The sequence below is a fragment of the Vipera berus genome (genome assembly GCF_964194415.1).
Source record: "Vipera berus genome assembly, chromosome: 4".
Lineage (NCBI taxonomy): Eukaryota > Metazoa > Chordata > Lepidosauria > Squamata > Viperidae > Vipera > Vipera berus.
In genome coordinates this window covers 71037233-71063400 of record NC_138206.1, presented here as the reverse complement: position 1 = coordinate 71063400, position 26168 = coordinate 71037233, and the positions used below count along the sequence as shown (strand labels likewise).

General features: G+C 37.9%; 1 protein-coding gene across 2 annotated transcripts in view; it reads left to right on the top strand.

The window, feature by feature from the left end:
• The window catches only part of GLRA2 (glycine receptor alpha 2), a gene marked incomplete at both ends in the record, with an annotated part of 157208 nt that extends 131735 nt beyond the window's left edge, over positions 1-25473 (top strand). For both annotated transcript variants that reach the window (XM_081328067.1, XM_081328068.1), the window contains 2 exons: positions 4621-4770; positions 25192-25473. In XM_081328067.1, the coding sequence (XP_081184193.1) occupies positions 4621-4770; positions 25192-25473 (432 nt within the window). The remainder of the gene's footprint in view (positions 1-4620; positions 4771-25191) is intronic.
• Between the last annotated feature and the right edge of the window lie 695 nt (positions 25474-26168).

The following is a 26168-nucleotide window of genomic DNA, read 5'->3' as shown; positions in this document are numbered from 1 at the left end:
ACAGAGTTAAATATTCTGTGGTCCTTACCATTACCTGCCAGCATCCCATGCTGGATTATGTTGCCTGCACCTACTATTTTATCATTTTCTCTTTTTCTTCTATGTAATACAACTTCTATTTATATAATAGCCACATGCATAAATGGTGTCACACAGTGAACCACTTACAAATACTGCTCAAGAGATCTAGCTTTGATTCCTGAAAAACTAAAGGTCAGTATGATAGCTGCTTCCACAAGATCTGAGAGATACAATATTTATCTTGTCGATACCAGTGGGAGCTTTGCTGATGGTTGCTATGGATGCAGAGTTTCATACCCTAGATATCATGTTTTATTTATTACATAGCAATGAAAATATAGCTTTGGTTTGCATAAATTTGTATGTAGTTCTACTGTGGGAAGAATTCATATACAATGCTGATTAGCAGTGCTTTTTTTTGTAAGAAAAAAAGGTGCTGGAACTCACACATGTCATACAACCCGCCTTACCTGCCCTACAAGGTTCCATCCAAAACAGGTGCCGGAACTCCATTCTCGGCGTTCTATGACAAAAAAAGCCTTGCTGATTATTTAGAAAAATGCAAATGTATGAAAGTATTTTATATCCATGCATGTTATGCATGGATTTTATTGTACATCTACACTAGGGATGGAAAAAATTGTAAACAAGATAAAATAATACTTGATTTTACAGCAATTTTTATGATGGTTGTTAAACAAAACATTGCCAGAAAACATTTTAAAAAGTTAAAAAGTTTTAAAATGTACTCATGTGACTGCAGGACACTGCAACTGGTTATAAATATCAGACGGCTGCCATAACCTTGAGGGGATTAGTACAGCAGCTGTAACTATTATTGTTGTTGTTAGTTGTGAAGTCGTGTCCGACACATCATGACCCCATGGACAATGTTCTCCAGGCCTTTCTGTCCTCTACCACCTTCTGGAGTCCCATTAAGCTCACACCTATTGCTTCAGTGACTCCATCCAGCCGCCTCATTCTCTGTCTTCCCTTTCATCTCTTACCCTCAATCTTTCCCAGCATTAGGCTCTTCTCCAGTGAGTCCTTCTTTCTCATTAGGTGGCCAAAGTATTTGAGTTTCAACTTCAGGAACTGGCCTTCTAAAGAGCAGTCAGGGTTGATCTCCTCTAGGACTGACCGGTTTGATCACCTTGCAGTCCAAGGGACTTGCAGGAGTCTTCTCCAGCACCATAGTTCAAAGGCTTCAATTCTTTGGTGCTCAGACTTTCTTACGGTCCAACTTTCACAGCCATACATTGCAACTGAGAAGACCATGGCCTTGATTATACGCACTTTTCTTGGCAGAGTGATGTCTCTGCTTTTTAGTATGCTGTCTAGATTTGCCATAGCTTTTCTCCCCAGGAGCAAGCGTCTTTTAATTTCTTGGCTGCAGTCCCCATCTGTGGTGATCTTGGAGCCCAGGAAAATAAAATCTGTCACTACCTCCATTTCTTCCCCATCTATTTGCCAGGAATTGAGAGGGCCGGATACCATGATCTTGGTTTTCTTAATGTTAAGTTTCAACCCAGTGTTTGCACTCTCCTTCTTCACTTGCAACAAGAGGCTTTTTAGTTCCTCTTCACTTTCTGCCATTAGAGTGGTATCATCTGCATATCTTAGGTTGTTGATATTTCTCCCAGCAATCTTAATTCCAACTTTTGATTCACCTAGCCCTGCCTTTCTGATGATGTGCTCTGCATATAATTAAATAGGCAGGGTGACAGTATACAGCTTTGCCGGACTCCTTTCCCAATTTTGAACCAATCGGTTGTTCCTTGTCCAGTTCTCACTGTTCCTTCTTGACCCGCATATAGGTTTCTCAAGAGACAAATAAGATGGTCTGGTACTCTCATCTCTTTATGAACTTGCCACAATTTGTTGTGATCCACACAATCAAAGGCTTTAGCATAGTCAATGAAGCAGAAGTAGATATTTTTCTGGAACTCCCTAGCTTTCTCCATGATCCAACATATGTTGGCAATTTTATCTCTAGTTCCTCTGCTTCTTCGAAATCCTGCCTGGACTTCTGGTAGTTCTCGATCCACATACTGCTGAAGTCTAACTTGTAGGATTTTAAGCATATGTTTACTAGCATGTGAAATGAGTGCAATGGTGCGATAGTTTGAACATTCTTTGGCACTGCCTTTCTTTGAAATTGGAATGTAAACTGATCTTTTCCAATACTGTGGCCACTGTTGAGTTTTCCAAATTTGCTGGCAAATTCAGTGTAGCACTTTTACTGCATCGTCTTTTAAGATTTTGAATACCTCAGCTGGGATACTGTTGCCTCCACTAGCTTTCTTGTTGCTCAGATTTCCTAAGGCCCACTTCACTTCACATTCTAGGATGTCTGGTTCGAGGTCAGTGACCACCCTATCATGGTTATCAGGGACGTTAAGCTCATTCTTGTATAATTCTTCTGTGTATTTTGCCACCTCTTCTTAATCTCTTCTGCCTCTGTAAAGTCCCTGCCATTTTGGTCCTTTATCACGCCCATCTTTTTATGAAACATTCCCTTCATATCTCCAATTTTCTTGAAGAGATCTCTGGTCCTCCCTATTCTATTGTTTTCTTCTATTTCTTTGCACTGTTCATTTAAGAAGGCATTCTTATCTCTTCTAGCTATTCTCTGGAATTCTGCATTCAATTGGGCGTTTCTTTCTCTTTCTCCCTTGCCTTTCACTTCCCTTCTATCCTCAGCTATTTGCAAAGCTTCCTCAAACAACCATTGTGCTTTCTTGCATTTCTTTTTCTTTGGGAGGGTTTTAGTTGCTACCTTTTGTACATTGTTGTGAACCTCCGTCCATAGTTCTTCAGGCACTCTGTCTATCAGATCTAATTCCTTAAATCTATTTGTCACCTCTACTGTATATTTGTCAGGGGTATGATTTACTTCATACCTGAGTGGCCTAGTGCTTTTCCCTACTTTCTTCAGTTTAAGCCTAAATTTTGCAACGAGAAGCTCATGGTCTGAGCCACAGTCAGCTCCTGGTCTTGTTTTTACTGACTGTGTAGAGCTTCTCCATCTTTGGCTGCAGAACACATAGTCAATCTGATTTCTGTGTTGAACGTCTGGTGATGTCCATGTGTAGAGCCGTCTCTTGGGTTGTTGGAAAAGAATGTTTGCTATGACGATTGTATTCTTTTGACAAAATTCTGTCAGTCTGTCCCCTGCTTCATTTTGTACTCCCAAGGCCTAACTTGCCTGTTATTCCAGTTATCTTTTGGCTTCCTATTTTAGCATTCCAATCCCCCATGATGATAAGGACATTATTTTTTGGTGTTAGTTCTATAAGGTGCTATAGGGCTTCATAGAATCGGTCAGTTTCATCCTCTTCAGCACTGGTGGTTGGGGCATAGACCTGGACTACTGTGATATTGAATGGTTTGCCTTGGATTCGCAATGAGATCATTCTGTCATTTGGGGGGTTGTATCCCAGTATTGCTTTTCCTACTCTTTTATTGACTATGAAGGCTACTTCATTTCTTTTGAGGGATTCTTGCCCGCAGTAGTATACCTGATAGTCATCCGAATTAAATTCACCCATTCCTGTCCATTTTAGTTCGCTGATTCCTAAGATGTCAATGTTCAGTCTTGTCATCTCTTGTTGACCATGTCCAGCGTGCCTTGATTCATGGATCTTACATTCCAGGTTCCTATGGAGAATAAATCTTTACAGCATCAGACTTTCCTTTTGTTTTTCTTCCTATCTTACTTTATCTCTTTGATATTTTGTTAATAAACTATTTGAATAGTTTCAGTCAAGCCAGCCAGGGTGAAGAAGACCCATAAATCAACATAGGGCACATGATTAGCATGAAGAAGTTTTCAGGCTTGATATCTCACATTTCCAAACAGGGGTATCAAAATCTTGAAATTCTTTCCTGTATAGGTAATCCTCAATTTACAATAGTTCATTTAGTGACTGTTCAAACTTACAACTGCACTGAAAAAAGTGACTTATGACTGTTTCTCACACTTGCAACCATTGCAGCATCTCCATGGTCACATTATCAAAATTTGGATGCTTGGCATCAGACTCATTTTTATGACCGTTGCAGTGTCCCAAGGTCATGTGATCACCTTTTGTAACCGTCTGTCAAGCAAAGTCAAGATTCACTTAACAAACATGTTACTAAATTACTGCAGTGATTCACTTAACAACTGTGGCAAGAAAGGTCATAAAATGCAGCAAAATTCACTTAACAAATGTCTCACTTAGCAACAGAAATTTTGGGCTCAGTTGCGATCAAGGATTAAATGTATTCTAGTCAAGGACTAACTGTATTCCTAAATACAGTTCCAGAGGAATGGAACAAATGAGCATCTAAGAATGGCAAAACGTAACAAACAATGTAGATATTTGAAATATGAATGTTTCATGCTTCTCTGACAAATACCATTAAATTCTTGCTTTCAAAACAATAATAAAATATAAAATTATTCAGAGGAGCCCTTGTAGATACTAAGAACAATTATTCTGTGTACAACCTACATCTCTGTACACATTGCCAGCCTTCTTCTTAAGCGCATCTATCATTTCCTCCACACCTGCAAGACTCCATAATTTTATTTCTTGCTTCCTTGTCTTGCAGGTCTCTTATGTAAAAGCTATTGACATCTGGATGGCTGTATGTCTTCTCTTTGTGTTCGCTGCATTGCTTGAATACGCAGCAGTGAACTTTGTGTCAAGGCAGCATAAAGAGTTTTTGAGGCTTCGAAGAAGGCAAAGGAGGCAACACAAGGTACAATATCCTATTTTCAGAATAATTATAACTGTTCATATATTCAATGAAAGGAATTGAGAATATAAAAGAAATTCATTACTGCTGGTGGTCTTTGTAACTGACATCATACAAATGAGGACAAGCATGCCCACATTTAATCAATATTCAGACTGAGTGTCTTTGTACTCCAACTTATGACATTTACACAATTTCAAACTAATGTTGAATATTACTTTTCTATTTAATGTAAATGACTTTTCTGCACTTGTCCTCACTCGATGCTTTTGACTATTATTCTGATAATTATGAAAAGGTTTATATTCTGCTTTAGTTGCCATGGAATCAGTCACAGTATACACCATAACACCATATTTATGTAAAGGAATGGAAGGGCTACTAAAAATAATCTATTTATTCAGAGCTGGTTTTGCCTTGGATTTCCTTTGATATTTACCAAGCCATCATAACTGTACTATTTGGGCTATTTGTTTATTATTTAATTTGTCTTTTCATAGTCAGCTTCAACTGATTTTCCTCTGAATTGCTTCCTGCAGTTTATTCTGATCCCATTTACTAACTATGACATTCTTTTTGTTATTTTACCTTGCTCTATGTGTTATTGCATCATTTCCATTTTTATTTTATTGTTTTATTACATGCTGATCAACAAATTTGACAACAGACACAGGCTGGGACAGTTGGAAATGAGGACATCAGTTCATTAAGTTAATGGCTTGAGGGTAAAAGCATCATTAATATATGGAACAATGGAATTAGAGCACCAATCCAAATTTCTGGGTAAATTGAGAGATGGATAAGGAGACAAGAAGCTAATATATGCATGATATTATAAACTGACAGTCACCATTATTCATATATACTCCAGTTCTTCTAAGTTTCATGAACTCTCTGTGTATTTCTTTTGTCCTGGATTTCTTCTAGGTTTCCATCAACCCAGTTCAATGGCAATTTTAGTATCTCATTCCATTTGGACCAATATGGATTTTGGTTGTTCAGTTTTACAATGCACAGTTATTGAAAACATTATGCAGTAATTAGATGGTGACATTAAATCAGGTTCAATTCCTGGTGACTACATGGTTTACATCACAGGTGTCAAACTTGCCACATCACGTGACATGTTATGACTTAACACAACTCTTTTTGCATTGCCAGCAATAGGGTGGGCGCGGCTTCAGTATGATGAAACTGACCCGCGGGCTGGCAGTTTGACACCCCTGGTCTAAATTCAGATTGATGAGTCATTTTTTTTTGCAGTCCATAGTGTAACTGCCTCGAAATCGGTATTTCCTAAGTATAAGGTAAAGGTAAAGGTTCCCCCGCACATGTGTGCTAGTCGTTTCCGACTCTAGGGGCCGGTGCTCATCTCCGTTTCAAAGCCGAAGAGCCAGCGCTTGTCTGAGGACGTCTCCATGGTCATGTGGCCGGCATGACTAGACGCCAAAGGCGCACGGAACGCTGTTACCTTCCCACCGTAGTGGTCCCTATTTTTCTACTTGCATTTTTTACGTGTTTTCGAACTGCTAGGTTGGCAGAAGCTGGGACGAGTAACAGGCGCTCACTCTGCTACGTGGCACTCGGGATTCGACCCGCCAAACTGCCGACCTTCTGATCGACAAGCTCAGCGTCCTAACCCACTGAGCCACCGCGTCCCTTTTCCTAAGTCTACGCCAGAAGAAATAAAGTCCCCAGGGAACTGCATATTAGATTTCTTAAAAGATCTACAAGAGACAAGATTTTGAGAAAAGTAAGAAATGAACCTTTGAAATACAAAGAAAAAGAAATTGCAGTCCTCACACAAATTCCTAGGAGAATAAGAGAATCCGAAAGAGAATATTAGTTTCTAACCAGGAAATTAACTGAAAAAGGAGTGAACTTCAGATGGTTGATTCCAAAAGGGATTCTAATTTACTGGGATATGAAAAAATATAGACTGGACACGCCACTTAAAGCAATGGAATTCTTTGATAGGTGAATTCTTACATGTATATATATGTGCTTCCTAAGTATACAAGCACATATATATACATGTAAGAATTCACCTATCAAAGAATTCCATTGCTTTAAGTGGCGTGTCCAGTCTATATTTTTTCATATCCCAGTAAATTAGAATCCCTTTTGGAATCAACCATCTGAAGTTCACTCCTTTTTCAGTTAATTTCCTGGTTAGAAACTAATATTCTCTTTCGGATTCTCTTATTCTCCTAGGAATTTGTGTGAGGACTGCAATTTCTTTTTCTTTGTATTTCAAAGGTTCATCTCTTACTTTTCTCAAAATCTTGTCTCTTGTAGATCTTTTAAGAAATCTAATATGCAGTTCCCTGGGGACTTTATTTCTTCTGGCATAGTTTGAGTTGACTCAATAGATCTGGTCTAATACTCCTTCCATTTGCTGTTTTCCAATTCCTAATGCATCTGCCAATAATTTGGTTATCAGCTCTAGGAGATCCTCCTCCTTATCTTCCATTATGTTTTAAAATCTTAAAAAGTATGAGGCTTTTTTCATCTCTATCCCCACTATCAAATTTTCTAATTCTTCATTTATTTGGATCAACGTCTGGTTTTCATCTTTTAAAGCTTCTAGTTTCTGGTCAACCTCAGCTGATTTATCTTCTACTTTTTGGATTCTTTGTTGGTTATCTGTAACCATCTGTTTAAAATTTTCAAATTGAGAATCCGTATTGTTAATTTTTTGGTTCATTTTATCAAATTCACTTTTCAACTCCTCATGGTTTTTCGATGTGACCACCATGTGTGTAGCAATTGCCTCTTGAATTACTTGTAGGGTCGCTTGGGTGTCCTTTTGGAAGGTATCAGTCTTTTCTTATTGAAGCATTGTAGCAATTGATCTCTGATGGACTGGACTTGCAGAAGCTGAAGAGGGAGCAGAAAATCCTTTTTTTCCAACTTTAGATATGTTAAGAGTGCTCATCTTTTTCTTTAAGTCATACGTTGTAATCCACCAAGAAAGTCAAAATTTATAATCCAATAAGCTCCTAACAAGTAGGAGAGGTAAACATTAAAAAGAGTAAGTAGTAAAGAAGAGCAGGAGGGCAAAAAAAAAATAGAAAAAAGGAAAAAGAAAAAAGAAAACCAAAATTTGTAATCCAAAGTATTCTATTCAGAGTGGTTTCTTGTTATTCACTGTTTCAAAACAGCTTGTAAAGTTTCCAGGTCAAGCTGTATTTATAATCCAGGGAAATCCGATGACTTCAAACACAGTTTTTATTTATAATTGCAATCCATCCTGTAAGACAGGGCAATCCAAAAAGAGTCTTTCTTTCCCAGCCGCAATCTTCAGGACTTCAAATTCCAAGGACATCAAGATGTTTAAAATATAAGCAATGTCTGGGCATAGAGCCAGGTTTTGCTCCAATCAGAGCAAACTGCATGTAGTTCTCGGTTTTGCCACTAGATGTCATTAGATGTCCATTCCCACCATATTTTGAAAAAGTTTAAGAAGTTAAAAAAATCGCTGGTTTCCAAATAAACAAACAAAAAAAAGTTTTCCAAATTATCCTACTTTTATGCCTCAGTCAGCTTCACAAAATTGTTCTAAGTTAGTTTAGTTCAAGAAGGAGGGGTAAGGAAATCCCCCTCCCTGGAGCTAGGGGCTTTGTCTTCAAATGCTGTTAGAATGCTGATTGGAATGCTGTTGCACAGAACTGGTATTTCTACTTGAAGAGAGATAAGGAAAGTAGTCTCATACAGATTGGCTGTTTGCCTTCCGCTTTAAAATTCATTGTCTCTGACAATCAGCTGCTTGTGGCAGACCGCATGGGTATGTTCAGCCTTTCTTCCTGCCAGTCCCAAGGACTCCTTTGGATCAGGTGGGGCGTCTACCGCTGGCCAGCGATCTGCAAAGTTTCACCCTTTGGCCAGTTGCCTCTATGGGGCGACTTTCGGTTCTATTGGACTCCTCAGGTGGTAGAAATCAGACTTGGGGAAGGAAGATTCATTCCCCAGCACCCATCTTGCAGCAACATCCAACCATAGAGCATTCCTGGAAAGAGGTGACCCTGAATCCAGTACAAAGAGAGAAACAAAGAAACAGGAAGAAATGGCAATAGGAGGAGCAGTCAAACAAAGAGAGGAGGAAGAAATTAAAAACACATATACAGAAGAAAGAGCAAGATGAAGAGATCAGAGACAGATAAGATCGACTAGAAGATTAAGACCTAGATATAATTGAAAAGAGATGGAGAAAGAGAGTGGGATTTTGTCAAGGAATATAAATGGACTAAATTCTCCTTCAAAAAGGAGAAAAATCTTTACACGATTACAAAAAATTAAAAATGGATATAATTTGTCTTCAAGAAACACACATTCAGAGATGACATTTTAAGCTGTTAGAACAACCGAAAATTTGGTAAATTTTACTTTGCGTTAGCACTTCAAAAAAAAAGAGGAATAGCTCTATCCATTAAAGAAACGATGAATCCCTAACAAATTTACGTGGATGAAGAGGGGAGAATATTAATGGTGGAAATAATGATGGATCAAAAACAGATACAGATGGTAGCAATATACACACCAAATGATAAACAAGAACAATTTTATCAAAAACTATACCAAAAATAGTAGATTTAAACTATCAAAATCTTTGTATAATGGGAGACTTTAATGCAATAACAGATGGAACATTGGACTACAAAAGCGCCAAACAAGGGAGAAAAGGAGGAAATATATTACCTAAAGCATTTTTTAAAATGACAGAAGAACTCTTTATCCAAGATATATGGAGAGAAAATAATCCAAAGAAATTACAATATACATTTTACTCAAATAGACATAAATCATGGTCTAGAATTGATATAATATGGACATCTTTGGAACTTAAAACGATACAAGAAGTGGAGATAGAAACTAATGTTTGGGCAGTCCATAACCCAATGAAGATGATTTGGAGAGGAACTAAGAAAAAATTAAGATGGTCCTTGAATAAATCTATATATATATATATATATATTAATCCCATTTTATATCCCGCCCTTCTCCAAAGACTCAGGGTGGCTTACAATCTAAGCACAATTCAATGTGCTTAGCAATAGCCTTCATTCTATGTATATGCCTGCTTATTAGGGCTTTTGGGCCCCCCAAGCAGCATTATTACAAAGTCAGCTTATTACGCTCAACAATCTGGGTCCTCATATTGAAAGAAAAAGAATTTTACAACTAGCAACAAAGGAAATGGATTTTTTCTTTAAAATAAACAAGAAAGAAGAAACATCACTTCAAAATGTGTGGGATACGGCTAAAGCCTATTTCAGAGGGTTGGCTATAACTTACATCGCTAAAAAGAACAAAGAAAAGAAACAACTACAGTTAAAGTTGAAGGAAGGACTGAGAAAGCTAGAATCAGAATTACAAATAGATCCATAAAAGAAAATACTTAAGAAACAAATGGAGATAATAAAACATAAATCAAATTTAGCTGAGATGGAAATAATGGCTCAACAGATTAAAAGGGCTAAACAGAATTTCTTTGAAAATGCCAACAAGCTGGGGAGATGTTAGCATATAGACTGAAAAAAGAAAAACAGAAAAAATTGATAAACAAGCTGCAAGATCCAAAAGGTGAATTACAGTTTCAAAATGATACAATCAAAAAATTATTAAAGATTACTATGAGATACTCTATAAGGCAGAGGAAATTCCAAAAGGAAAAATACAGCAGTACTTTAAAAAAGCAGACTTACCAAAAATTCCAGAGAATATTCGAAACATATTAAATGGAAAAATATCAATGATGGAGATTATAGAAGCTATAAAAAGGCAAAAGAAGGACAAGACTCCTGGCCCAGATAGATTACCTGCAGAGTTTTATTAATCACTACAAGATGTATTGAGTCCAATTCTGAAAAAACTGTGTAATGAAATTTTCCTGGAAGCTAAAATGCCAAATACATGGACTGAAGCCAATATTACTTTAATATCTAAAGAAGACTCTGATTTAATGCAAATAAAAAATTATAGACCAAAATCATTATTAAATGTAGATTACAAAATCTTTGCTTCAATAATGGCAGAAGGACTAAAGAAATTTTTGACCAAATTTATACATACAGACCAAAATGGTTTTCTACCTAAAAGACAGATAAAAAATAATCTAAGAATGATTCTTAATGTGTTAGAGTATTATGTAACTCATCCAGGGAAACAGGTGGCTTTAATATTCCTTGATGTACAGAAAGCATTTGACAGCGTAAACTGGCAAATTATGTTTCAGCAATTTGCAGAAATAGACTTTGGAAAAAACTTTATAAATGTAATCAAAACAATTTATTGTAAACAAATTGCCAAAATAATTGTAAATGGACATCTTACAGGAAACTTCAATATTAAAAAGGGCACAAGACAGGGATGTCCACTATCTCCATTACTATTCATACTAACATTGGAAGTACTGAATAGAAACATTAGACAAGATATAGAAATTAAAGGACTGGAGAAAAAAGATGAAAAATATAAACTACAAGCATATGCAGATGACCTGGTTTTTATATTGGAAGATCCACTGGAAACAAGCATTAAGCTTCTGGAGAAAATAGAAAAATTTGCAAAAGTGGCAGGGTTGACAATAAATAGAGAAAAGACCAAAGTGCTAACAAAGAATTTAACAGAAAAACAAAAAAAATCAACTAACAAAAAAACCACACACAAATCTTTAAGTAGTTAAAAAAAGTCAAGTACTTGAGAATTTATTTAACTACAAGATGTGTAACAGTAAAAGAAGATAACTATGTAAGACTGCTAAAACAAATAAAATTGGATTTGGAAAAGTGGAAGAACTTCCAACTTTAAATGTTGGGGAGAATAGCAACAGTGAAAAAGAATATCATACCAAAAATACGATTTTTATTTCAAATGATCCCTGTAAGGCTGGGAAAAGCCTTTTTTAATGAACTGAATACAATAATATTGAAATAAATCTGGCAAGGAAAAAAAGCTAGAATCAAAGTGAAAATGCTACAAGAAGCAAAAGACAGTAGAGGATTTGGACTGCCGGACTGGAGGTTATATTACCAAGCAACCATCCTAACATGGCTTAAAGAATTTATAATGCTTAGAGATAAAAGACTATTGTACCTAGAAGGGTATGACCTGCAAATCAGTTGGCATGCCTTTCAGTGGTATGGAAAGAATAAAATACATAGATACTTTCAAAACCATTTTATAAGGAAAGCACTTCTTTCAGAATGGGAAAGAATAAAAGAAAAAAAATATATTAAGATACCCGAATGGCTTTCAACAATGGAAGTTTTTGCTTACCCAAATTTAATTAATGATAAAGTTTTAACCTATAAAGATATTTTGGGCAATGAAGGAAAATTTAAAGACACAAGAGTTACAAGAACAAGGTATTGACTTAGCATGGTGAACATATCTGCAAATTCAAACGAGATATGAAAAAGATGTTAAAACAATGGGATTTTATAAAAAAAAAACAGACAGACTTTGATCAGATGCTGTTAAAAACAGATGAAAAGTTGATTAAGAAACTTTATAGATTTCTGTTAAATTTAAAGATGGAGAAAGAACAAGAGCCTTGGTGGAGCAGTGGGCTAATGCCTCCTTAAGTAACACCAGCTGCCTGCAATTAGTGCAGGTTCGCATCCCACCAGGCTCAAGGTTGACTCAGCCTTCCATCCTTCCGAGGTAGGTAAAATGAGGACCCAGATTGTTGGGGGCAATTAAGCTGACTTTGTAATAATGCCGCTTGGGGTGTGTGTGAAAGCCCTAATAAGCAGGCATATACATAGAATGAAGGCTACTGCTAAGCTTGTAAGCCGCACTGAGTCTTCGGAGAAGGGCGGGATATAAATGGAATTAAAATAAAAAATAAAAAAATAAAAGAAACAATGATAAAATGGGTAAAGAAATTTGGATATAATATAGAATTAGAAGATTGGCAAAAGTTATGGGAAAGAAATATTAAATTAACTAAAGCAGTTCCATATAAAGAAAACTTATATAAAATGTTTTACAGATGGCATATGACACCAGTGAGATTAGGAAAAATATTTAAAAATACTTCAAACATGTGTTGGAAATGTAAACAGAGACCAGGTACTTAATTATCATATCTGGTGGACATGCCCCAAAGTAAAAAGATTTTGGGTTAAAATACATTTATGGTTGGAGAAAATGATTAAAAAACAAATAGACTTTAAAGCAGAATTATTTTTGTCAGGAATAATAGGAGCTAATTATGAGAAAGATTGCAAGATATCTAATACTACACATACAGTATTAATGGCAGCAAGAATTGTATTTGCCCAATATTGGAAAAATGAAAATTTACCAACTGAAGAAGTACTAATTAAAAAAATTCTAGAGTGTGCAGAAATGGATAGATTGACTTTAAAGATAAAAGAGAAAGAAGACTCAGAGTATTTTAGAACATGGGATAATTTTTATCAATGGCTAGAAAAATGACTCAGAAAGGAATGTGATATGTAATTTTGAATATATATTAGTAAGAAGGCCATTGAGTAATGAATTAACATATTGTTTATGATAATTAACTATATCTATTATTGTTAGTTAAATACATGCATCCAGACATTATGCTGTTTGCTAAATATTGAAAATTTATTTGGAAAAACCCCAACCCCAACCCTAACCCAAACCCCAACCCCAATCCCAACCCCACCTTACCCCTAACCCTATAAAAACTAATAAAACCTATACAAAAAAAGAATTCACCTATCTTTATTATGACGGTTTGTTACACAGTCAACCAGATGTTTAGACTAGTTTTGGCATTTTTATCCACTTATCAAATCCTTCCCCAGGACCTGGAATAGGCAGATGTTGTTAAAAATATCATCACAGGATGTAAGCCGTTCCAAGTAAAGCTACCTTTTATAATTGACTGATGGTGATTTTACCAATGCTGATGGTGTTCAAGTGGTGGTTCAGTTGTTTTCGGGTTGCACCCTAGGACCTACTACTATGGTTATTGGCAGTTGTATATGTGACCCATGGAATAGGGTGTGATTTTCACTACAAGAACAATACATTGGAAAATATTTACTCTACAGACAACATGAACCTAATTCTCATTTTCAGTGTCACTTAATGTACAGGCAATTCTAAATTTTCAATCACTTGTTTATCAATGTTCACAGTTACAACACTGCTGAAAAAAATGACCTATCTTACATTTATGACTGTCACAGCATCCCCGTAATCCTGTGATCATAACTTGGGTGCTTGGCAATTGGCATGTATTTACAATAATTGCAGCATCCTGGCTTCATGTAATCACCATTGGTGACTTTCCCAACCAGTTTACAACAATCAGTCAATGGGGAAGCTGGATTCACTTAACAACAGTGGCAAAAATGTTCATAAAATCAGGCACATAAAATCAAGCACAGTTGCATAATGGCTCACTTAACTTTACTGCTTAGCAATAAAAGTTCCAGTCCCAATTTTGGTCATAAATCCAGGATTATCTGAACTTTGGTCTTCACAAAGTGAGGAAGTTCCTTTGAATTGCTAGAATTCATTTTTGTCATCTTATTTGGTCCAATAAGTTGCTGAGTCAGATAAAAAATCCACTTTCCTTAATAGTCAACTAAATACTTCTAGGAATATTTCTAAGAGGGCTTAAAGACAATAACCATCTTTAGCCAATGTTTTTTATAGCCAAATCTTCAGCATGAAGATTTCATGAAATGACAAACAGCCTTTAATGTTTTATCATCTGTGACTGTCTTATCATCTTTTAGAATTATCTATGCTCATAATCATTGTTACATCATAATGTCATATTTCCTTTTTAGGAGATACTCATATCAGGATAGTGTCTAGGTATTATGCACTCAACTTATTGTGATTTATAATTTGTCATTTTAAAGGGATTCTTTAAAATTATTGGCATTTTGTATTGTAAGGAAAGTGTCAGGCTTGTGATCAAGACATAAAACACAGTGCGTAATGCAAACATCTTTTTGTTGTTTCCCCTGAATAATTTAACAAGCTCTTGTCACATGTGACAAGTCATGCAGCATTTCATCTATCTCCCAAAAGACAAAACATCACAACACTGACAGCCAACATTTCATACAGTATTTGACCTGACAGTGTTTATTCTTATATTAGCACTTGTGTTACCTAAACCTTGAGAGCGATGACATCAAAACAACGAGCAGAGAAGAAGAAAAATAATTGATGTTATATTAATAAAACAATGTTCTGAATGCATCCATATGATCCAGCCAAGGTTCTGGAAGACAAAAGTCAATTCTTCTCTGGGTTACATTGATGACTTGTGACTTGCTGATCTATTGGTAGGTCAACATTAAACAAAACATTACTTGTCCTGAACACCAAATCATACAAATGGAATATTCCTGGGCACATCATGGTCTGTCCAATAGACAAAATCAGGGGGACACATCCTTTACAATAAAGGAAAAGAATGAGCATGTGACATCTAAGAACAAGAGAAAAATAAAGTCTTAGTAAGCTTCATATGTGTCAGTGTAGTTATCACATGAGTTGGGAACTATGATAAATCTTTTAAATATATGTTGTAACTTGTTATATCTTCGGTTCTTTAGGCATTATGCTAGACCAGGGGTAGGTAACCTCGGCTCTTTTATGACTCATGGACTTCAACTCTCAGAATTCCTGAGCCAGCCATGAGTTGAAGTCCATGAATCATAAAACAGCCAAGGTTGCCTACCCCTGTGCTAGACGAAATGTTGAAACAGCAAACAAGTTTATTAACTCAGAACAGAAGCAGCCCTAATGGCTGCTGTGCAGCTATTTATATGGTTAGCCTCTAGGCAGCGAAAAGTTTCCCATCCCAAAGCTAATTATCAGCCTGGAGACAGCAAGTCTGGCTTTCAGTAACAGCAACCGTTACAAACAGAGAAATCTAGGTTAGACATTAAGCAAGTGATCAGATATTAAGCAAGTGATTTAAAATAGTTATGGCCAATACATTACACCCCTTCCTCCTAGATAGCTCAAACTCTCAATTGCTTGACATAATCTTGCAGATATTTAGGTGGCCTTCTTGACAGTTCAAAATGTCGAAGGGTTGCATGGATCTCCCGTTCTACCTGCTTGCCTGCCAGGCTGGGTAGACCAGGGCTCTGAGGTTCAGTGGAGTTGGATTGACTCGAGTCCCTTTGGCTGGCCAGTCCCAGTCGCCTCAAACCAAAGTCCAATTGTACAGCAAAGTCTGCAGGGCTGTCTCTCAATGCAGTTTGCCTGTCCTGATCAGCAGATACAGTTTGTGTGTCTGGAGGAAACTCTTCTACAGCCATCACCCCATCTCCTTGAGCAAGAGTTCTGTCAGAGCGTGCAAGCTGCTCTGTTGGACCGCTGTCATGTGGGCCCTGTGTTCGGCCCGCTTGAGAGTCCTGAGACAGCGACTGATCCGCTAGCCACCAACACAGCTGGTCAATGTGCCAGTGAATGACTCGCCTATCTTCCAGGACCACCTCATAGGAGAGTGGCCCTGACACCTTAACAAACACTGCTGCCACCCACAAAGCCCCTTGCCCATAATTTCAGGTCTAAACACGGTCTTCCACTTGTAAGCTTCTTGGTGCCTTTGGCTGTTCAGTGTCTGAGGCGACTCTGTTGCAGTGTAGCCTTACAGTTTGGTGATCAAGTGTCGACCCCAGAGAATCTCTTTTATTTGTATTCTTAGCAATATCTCTGCATTTGATTTCATTTTCCTAAATTAAAACTTAAACATTTGAAACAATACTTTTTCAAATTAAATAAGAATGGTAGAAAATATACAAAATAAATTTGCAACATAGTGCTAGTCATATTGAAAATTCTCATAACTGGAAAGAAGTTATGAGCCAATGACCTTTATAGAGTAATAGTTTTATCATTCTTTATTATGTTTTGAAATGAATTACATCTGTCTTGCATTTCATTGGTAAATGTATTCATTCCCTACACTGATCAATATATTTATATACACTTTTGAGTTAGAAAATATAATTATCAAATTTTCAGAGGACAGACAAAAAAGGGAGAAAACAGAATCAAAATTTAGGAGGATCTTGACAAATATTGGGCAAAGTAAGATAAATCTCAACAAAGAAAAGTGAGGAGTTTTATGTTTAGAAAGGAAAAAAAACCAAAGCCATGAGTTGGGAGGAAACGCCATACTGATCAGTGGACAGTAGAACATGTGCAGGGGATATGGGTCCTTTGGTGAATCACAAGCTGAACATGGCCAGAAGTGTGGTATAGCTGCAGAAAATTGCAATCAAAAGAAGAGTGGTGCCAAGATTTTAAAAAAGTCATTGTTTTTCTCTATTTTGCATTGTTCACACTTCAACTACAATCTTTTACCAAGTTCTGGGCAATAGGAAAGACATTGTCAACTTGGAACATAACCATTGGAATGAATATGCTAAAAGTAAGCAGATCTGCAGAGGGGAAAAAGTCTGTAATGAATAGTTGGAGATGTTAGGAATGTTAACTTGGAAAAGAATGTGAAATCATATAGATACCTTCAGGTATTTGAAGACCTGCCATATAGAAAATGGAGCAGAATTGTTCAGAATTATTCTAGGGAAAAAAGGACAATAATTTAAATTAATAAGTAGATAGATTTTTAGCTGCCCAATTGGAAAAGTTTCCTAATACCAAACAGTGTTCAACAATGGAGCATGTTACATTGGAAGGCAGTAATTTCTCCTTGGCTGTGGGTGTTTAAATAGAGGTTGGAAGGAATATAGTAGTGAATGTCTGCACTGAACAGAATACTGGAACAGGTTTCCAAGATTCTTCTCAACCTTTCAGACTTTGACTCTGCAGAAAGAAAATTCTCTGGTTCATTTTTCCAGCCGGGACTAAACGGTCAGCACTGAAAGAGATGGACACAAAGCGAAGCAAGCTGCCAGAAAGTGGAACCTTTATTTCTGGAAGCAAAGACACATTGATTGGGTTCCAGCCTAGCTAGGTAGCTAGATGGACAAGGGGTACAATCTTTATACCCTTTCTGGGCTATTGAAATTTTGATAAGATTAAGTAGAGCTTTTGTTTTTGTAATTTTCTAGCCTGGTCTTTTCCTGGCAGGAAAAGGTTAATCTTATCCCCAGGGAAGGGAGATGTCTCTCTGATGGGTTTCTGTGTGTGGGTGTTTATATTTATATTTATATTTATATTATATTTATTTATATTTATTCAGGGGCTACCTGCAGCCCATTCCTGTGGTTCTTCTTATCCCATTCCTGTGGTTCTTTCTTATCACAATTGTATCTACTTGCTAAGTGGTTCTTGGCTGCCTGCCCAGAGCTATTACTGAGTGAAGTGGGGGAGGAGAAGGGAGAAGAAAAACAAACAAACCAAAAAACTTTCTGATGTACCTTTAATTTTTTGGCTCCTTCCCTTGAGAATATTCCAACAACTCTAAACCAAAATTTGTCTAAAAAAAATTCCTTACTTGTATTCCCAATAGATATGTTTTCTACTTCCTTTATGGACTACTGCCTTGTTGCAGCGAAGGGGCTTGCGTAACTCAATGAAGCTATGAGCTATGCCATGCAGGGCCACCCAAGACGGACAGGTCATAGCTGAGAGTTCTGACAAAACGTGATCCACTGGAGAAGGAAATGGCAAACCACTCCAGTATCTTTGCCATGAAAACCCTATGGACAGTACCAAAAGGCAAAACGATATGACGCTGGAAGTTGAGCCCCTCAGGTCGGAAGGCATCCAATATGCTACTGGGGAAGAGCAAAGGGCTAGTACTAGTAGCGCCAGAAAGAATGAAGCGACTGGGCCAAAGTCAAAAGGACGCTGAGCTGTGGATGTATCTGGTGGTGAAAGGAAAGTCCGATGCTGTAAAGATTTTTTTCTCCATAGGAACCTGGAATGTAAGATTCATGAATCAAGGCAAGCTGGACGTGGTCAAACAAGAGATGACAAGACTGAATATTGACATCTTAGGAATCAGTAAACTAAAATGGACAGGAATGGGTGAATTTAATTCAGATGGCCATCAGGTATACTACTGCGGGCAAGAATCCCTTAGAAGAAGTGGAGTAGCCTTCATAGTCAATAAAAGAGTAGGAAAAGCAATACTGGGATATAACCCCCAAAATGACAGAATGATCTCATTGCGAATCCAAGGCAAACCATTCAATATCACAGTAGTCCAAGTCTATGCCCCAACCACTGGTGCTGAAGAGGATGAAATTGACCAGTTCAATGAAGCCCTACAGCACCTCATAGAATTAACACTAAAAAATGATGTCCTTATCATCATGGGGGATTGGAATGCTAAAGTAGGAAGCCAAAAGATAACCGGAATAACAGGCAAGTTTGGCCTTGGAGTACAAAATGAAGCAGGGCACAGGCTGATAGAATTTTGTTAAGAGAATACAATGGTCATAGCAAACACTCTGTCCCAACAACCTAAGAGATGGCTCTACACTTGGACATCACCAGACGGCCAACACAGAAATCAGATTGACTATGTGCTCTGCAGCCAAAGATGGAGAAGCTCTATACAATCAGTAAAAACAAGACCAAGAGCTGACTGTGGCTCAGATCATGAGCTTCTCGTTGCAATGGTTCCGATTAATGAGACAGATCAAAGAACATGCAGGGATTGTTTATTCTAAAAAGTCTATAATAATGAGAACGAAGCATCGGCACTCATGCCAGAATCTGAATTCTCCTCCCCTGAACACATCGTATCAAACACAATTCCCTCCCTTAGTTTACACGTCATAAATCACATTCTCCAATTAGTTTAACATGCAAAGCTTCACTTCCTTATCTTATTAAAACAACCGGGTTAGCATACTCCTCCCCCCCCCCCGCTTCATTTGATTCAAAGCAAAACAGTTTAAAAGAAAAGGCTGCCTCTTATATTGTCAGAGCAAAAACATCCAATGTTTGCAGCATTGACATCCCCCCCTTACAAAAAGGATAGATCCTGTAATGTAAATAAAAGCATATGTCAGGGATTATATTGTCAGAGCAAAAACATCCAATGTTTGCACCGTTGACATTTAGGCTTAAATTGAAGAAAGTAGGGAAAAGCACTAGGCCACTCAGGTATGAATTAAATCATATCCCTGATGAATACAGAGTAGAGGTGACAAATAGATTTAAGGAATTAGATCTGATAGACAGAGTGCCTGAAGAATTATGGATGGAGGTTTGCAACATTGTACAAGAGGTAGCAACTAAAACCATCCCAAAGAAAAAGAAATGCAAGAAAGCAAAATGGCTGTCTGAGGAAGCTTTGCAAATAGCTGAGGGAAGCAAAAGACAAGGGAGAAAGAGAAAGATACACCCAGTTGAATGCAGAATTCCAGAGAACAGCTAGAAGAGATAAGAAGGACTTCTTAAATGAGCAATGCAAAGAAATAGAAGAAAACAATAGAATAGGGAGGACCAGAGATCTCTTCAAGAAAATTGGAGATATGAAGGGAATGCAAAGATGGGCATGAAAAAGGACCAAAATGGGACTTCCAGTTTGCCATGCAGCCACCATGGATGGCTGGGAGACTTACTCTCTCTCCCCCATTCACTTTTGGATCACTGGGGGGCCCTGAAAAGGGCCAAAAATCGCCCCAAAAAGGTGACCAACAAGGAGGGGATCTTGCTGGATCATGGGAGAGCAGTTACTCTCCCATTGGAGCTGGCGATCCCTCCAAATCGGCCATAGAAATATGGCTCGCCCCTAGGTTGCAGACAGCCAAAGTCACACTCACCATCCGGGACTGGGTGAGATCTACCTCTCTTAAATCCTAATTGCTTTTTTGTACCTATTCAAGCTGCTAAAGTACTTTCCGCCCTGTGGAGAGGGAAGGGGGATTTTAGCCTTCCCTCTAGAAACAGCGGCTATTGAATATACGGGGGAGCTTTTTTGAAAACGTTAATTGGATCCCAGTTGGAACTTTACTTCCTAAAGCTTGTGGATTAAAAGATTTTTGATTATCTACTATTTACCTTCTATTTTTATTTGAAAGTGGGTTTTTCCCCTTAAGATAGAAGAAAAACCCCCAAAAAGGATTGAAATGACTTTGAGATTTAAAGTAATTCCTTAAACTCTGGAGTGACATCTTGTGGCTAAACCTGAAATTGCAATTTAATATTCTTAAAGAAAAGAGATTTGGCTGACAGTTCAGAAAATAAGATAAGACTCATGTGACCTTGAACACCAGCTGTGAGAGTTTTAGCTGTTTTTTATCTACTGGGGGGAAAAAACTAAAAGTTTTCAGTTCAACTCATCACTATGGAAGGCCAGGAACAGACCTTTTCTGTGGAAGAAATGCAAGAACAAATTTCTGCTATATTGAAAATAAATTACCAGACTTACTAAACTCTTCTTACACCTGGTGATGAAATAAGAGCTTTCAGGAAAAAATCAGAAAGCGTCTTAGATATGAAAATTCAAACTTTGACTATAACTAAAAACCTATCTATACAGATTACAACAGAAAAAATTGAACAATTAAATATTATCACAGAAGACCTAACTGCCCAACAAGTACAGACAATAGAAAATTCAGAAAATTCAGAATTGCAACTGGGAAGACCATAGCCTTGACTATACACACTTTAGTTGACTGGGTGATGTCTCTGCTTTTTAGTGTGCTGTCTAGATTTGCCATTGCTTTCCTCCCCAGGAGCAAGCGTCTTTTAATTTCTTGGCTACAGTCCCCATCTGCAGTGATCTTGGAGCCCAGGAAAATAAAATCTGTCACTACCTCCATTTCTTCCCCATCTATTTGCCAGGAATTGAGAGGGCCGGATGCCATGATCTTGGTTTTCTTAATGTTAAGTTTCAACCCAAGTTTTGCACTCTCCTTCTTCACCCGCAACAAGAGGCTCTTTGGTTCTTCTTCACTTTCTGCCATTAGAGTGGTATCATCTGCATATCTTAGGTTGTTGATATTTCTTCCGACAATCTTAATTCCAACTTTTGATTCATCTAGCCCTGCCTTTCTTATGATGTGCTCTGCATATAAGTTAAATAGGCAGGGCGACAGTATACAGCTTTGCCAGACTCCTTTCCCAATTTTGAACTAATCGGTGGTTCCTTGTCCAGTTCTCATTGTTGCTTCTTGACCCGCATATAGGTTTCTCAAGAGACAAATAAGATGATCTGGTACTCCCATCTCTTTAAGAACTTGCCACAGTTTGTTGTTATCCACACAATCAAAGGCTTTAGCATAGTCAATGAAGCAGAAGTAGATGTTTTTCTGGAACTCCCTACCTTTCTCCATGATCCAGCGTATGTTGGCAATTTGATCTCTAATTCCTCTGCCTCTTCGAAATCCTGCCTGTACTTCTGGTAGTTCTCGATCCACATACTGCTGGAGTCTAGCTTGTAGGATTTTAAGCATAACTTTGCTACCATATGAAATGAGTGCAATGGTGCGATACTTTGAACATTCTTTGGCACTGCCTTTCTTTGCAATTGGAATGTAAACTGATCTTTTCCAATCCTGTGGCCACTGTTGAGCTTTCCAAATTTGCTGGCAAATTGAGTGTAGCACTTTTACTGCATCGTCTTTTAAGATTTTGAATAGCTCAGCTGGAATACTGTCACCTCCACTAGCTTTGTTGTTGCTCAGTTTTTCTAAGGCCCACTTCACTTCACATTCTAGGATGTCTGGCTCGAGGTCAGTGACCACCTCATCGTGGTTATCAGAGACATTAAGCTCCTAGTACTTTACTTTTATATAAACCTGTTACCATTTTAGAATGGAAAAAATCTTCGAGAAAGAATTACTTTTACACTCAAATTTGCAGCTTTCTGTGGAATTTGTTTGTCATCATTATATCTATTTCTAGCTAAACTCTTTATTATAGTATTAGTTTTGCTTGTTTAAAACTTCACAGGCTTTGAATTTATGTCTCTCCATCTTGGGGAGGAGGTATTGGAGGCTCCATGAAGTTCATATATTTCAGGTTGCCCATTCCTATTGTAAGGATTGGGCCAATACAGAGAGCCTGTTTTTTGGAGAACCTGGACTCAAAAAGTTGGCTTTTCACCTTGAGAGAATTCTATGATTCTTTGGGGATAGCCACTAATTTAAGAAAACTTTAAACTGGACAAATGAATGAAGGATGATGTGATCATCATTACATACCTGAAGCTGTGAATATCATGCTAGGAGAGAAATATGAGGCATCAGTACCAGAATATCTTGTCTGGGGTCTTCCAAAGCTTTGGTTGGATGTTCTAATGAGAAGATATTGTACTGATACTAGGATGATTCAGCAAGCCATTTTAGGTCCATGTAAATTTAAAATTTTATAAAAGATGTACAATAATGTGTAAGAAAAAAGACTTGCCAATAGCAAGGGAATTGCCCACGAAACGGTGCAGCAAAGAGAAAAACTGTTCACAGTGCAAACCAAGGCAGGGATCCTTCAAAGCCAAGTCATGCTAAATTCAATGCCGAAGAAAATAGAACAGAACAGAACAGCAGAGTTGGAAGGGACCTTATGGGTCATCTAGTCCAACCCCCTGCCCAATCAGGAGTCCCTACACCATTTCTGACAGAGGGCAGTTCAGTCTCTTCTTGAAAGCCTCCAGCGATGAAGCACCAACAACATCTGAAGGCAGTCTGTTCCATTGGTTGATTGTTCTCACTGTCAGAAAATTTCTTCTTATTCCCTTGGTTGAATCTCTCCTTGATCAGTTTCCATCTGTTATTCCTTGTCTGGCCTTCAAGTGCTTTGGAAAATAGGCCCCCTCCTCTCTGTGACAGCCTCTCAAATATTGGAATACTGCTATCATGTCTCCCCTGGTCCTTCTCTTCACTAGACTAGCCATGCCCAGTTCCTGTAACCATTTTTCAAATGCTTTAGCCTCCAGTCCCCTAATCATCTTTGTTGCTCTTCTCTGCACTTTTTGTAGAGTCTCAACATCTTTTTTATAGTGTGGAGACCAAAATTGGTTGCAGTATTCTAGGTGTGGTCTTACTAAAACTTTATAGAGTGGTATTAGTACCTCACATGACCTTGATTGAATCCCTCTGTTGATGCAACTTAGGATTTCATTGGCTTTTTTGGCTGCTGCAGCACACTGTTGACTCATATTTAATGGACTGTCCTCTATGATTCCAAGATCCCTCTCACAATTGCTGCTATTGAACCTGGTTTCACCCAATATATATGTGTACTTTTGTTTTTTCTTACCTAAGTGTAAGACTTTACTTTTCTCTATGTTGAATTTCATTTTCTTAAATAAGGCCCAGTGTTCAAGTCTGTCAAGATCCTTCTGGATCTTGAGCCTATCATCTAGGGCAGGGGTGTCAAACTCAATTTCATTGAGGGTCGCATCAGCATTGCGGTTGCCCTCAGGGGGCCAGGTGGGTATGGCCAGGGTGGGTGTGGCCTACTGGGTGGGCGTGGCTAGAGTGCATATGGCCTACTGGGTGGGCATGGACAGCTCTACATCGTTCGCATCAAGGGTGCCTATGGGGGCCTGGGCAGGAGTGGGACAGATCTGAGGGTCTCTGGCAGAAGGAGGGTCTCTGGGCCAGTGGGGGCCGTTCCCTCACTGTTTCCAGGATGGCTTCGCGGGCCACATGAAACCACTTCACAAGCCGGATCCGGCCCCCGGGCCTTGTGTTTGACATGTCTGATCTAGGGTGTTGGCTGTTCCTGCCAGTTTAGTGTCTTCTGCAAATTTGATAAGTTCCCCTTCTATTCCCTCATCTAGGTCATTTATTAATCAAACTATTTGTGAAAAACACTTGGTCATTTGCTGCACAGGTATAAAACTATTGGATCTGGAATAGCAGCCCTTATACTGCTGGCACTCAGCAAGAGGACAATATAGTTTTAAGTTATCTGTTCTTTTATCAAAAATATATTGGTCTTATCAAAGCAAAGCAATTTCATAAAGCCATCCTGTTGGACAACCAGAACCCCAATCTTCTCAACCCTTGAAGGAGGGTCTAAGACATCTTACTGTGGCCAACTTGCCATAGCCAATTCGCTACAGCCAATTTGCCACAGCCAACTTGCAACAGCCAATTTGCTGTGGGACAATTTGCCATGGAACAAGAGTTATACTAACATTGAAGTAATGGTGGAATAGAATAATTAAAGAAAATTACACTATCATTGAAGAAATGGTGGAATAGAATAATTAAATAAATAATACCAAAGGAGGGACAGAATGATATGTAAATGACAAAAAGTAAAATATTTTAAAAATTATTTTAAATATTGAATTGTTGAATTGTCCTGCACCAAGTTGTCCCACGGTGATTTGGCCATGGCAATTTGTCCCATGGCAAATTGGCTGTGGTGAGTTGGCCGCAACAAGTTGGTCATGGCAAGTTCTTCATTCCATTGAAGGACATCTTAAAGGCATACTGTATAATGGAATTTAGTCAAATTGATTGTTTTTGTTATTTCTCTTAATTTCTTTTGTTATTTCTTCAGGAAGAAGTTGCAGCTCGTGATAGCCAATTTAACTTTGGTGGCTATGGGATGGGCCACTGCCTACAAGTAAAAGATGGCACCACAGTCAAAGCTACACCTCCCAATCCTCCACCACCTCTCATGCCAAAAGATTCAGATTCCATCAAAAAGAAATTTGTGGACCGTGCCAAAAGGATTGATACAATATCCCGAGCTGCTTTCCCACTTGCCTTTCTCATCTTCAACATATTTTACTGGATCACATACAAAATTATACGTCATGAGGATATTCACAAAAAATAAGTAACTCTTTGTAAGCTGGGTTTTCTACGCAAAGTGACTTCCTTGTAAATAATGAAGTGTCATTTTTTGTCCTTGACACTAAAGGTTTGTTGTCTTGTGATGCTAAACAAGTAATGGGGAACAGTAACCATTGCATAAAATAAGATACATTGATACAAGATTGCTAATTGAGAAGGTACTCTCTATGTGGTTCTTCCAGTATTCTTGCCAAGATCACATACACACAGGGCACATTTGTTCCAAGTTGTCAGTGTGTTTCAGCTCTACTTAAGGAATTCTTAAAAGCATTTGTCATGGGATTGTCTCTAATGGCTGCACTCCAGTGAGTTTTAAGAGCACCATATTTTTTTCAGGGTAACACTGCTTTCCTTTAGGAAACAAGTACAATACACTACTAAGCTCTCTAGTTAATGGTTAGCACAGAATTCCTCTTTGTCAATGGTAAATTATTTCTACTAATAGGGCATGGGAAGAAGAGCTTTATACTTTAATAACTTTATGGGTGTACATTTTAATATTCTTGCTTTCTTAGAACTGAGGTCCAACTTGCACGGGCTGTGATTAATTTCACTGCTTTCATCTACACAAATGGCTTGTGTTATGGATAATGTTCTTGTTTTAAGATGGAGCACTTATTTCAATTTAGTTTTTTTAAAAATTAACTACATGCAGCTTAAGGTGCCAAACCATACTTT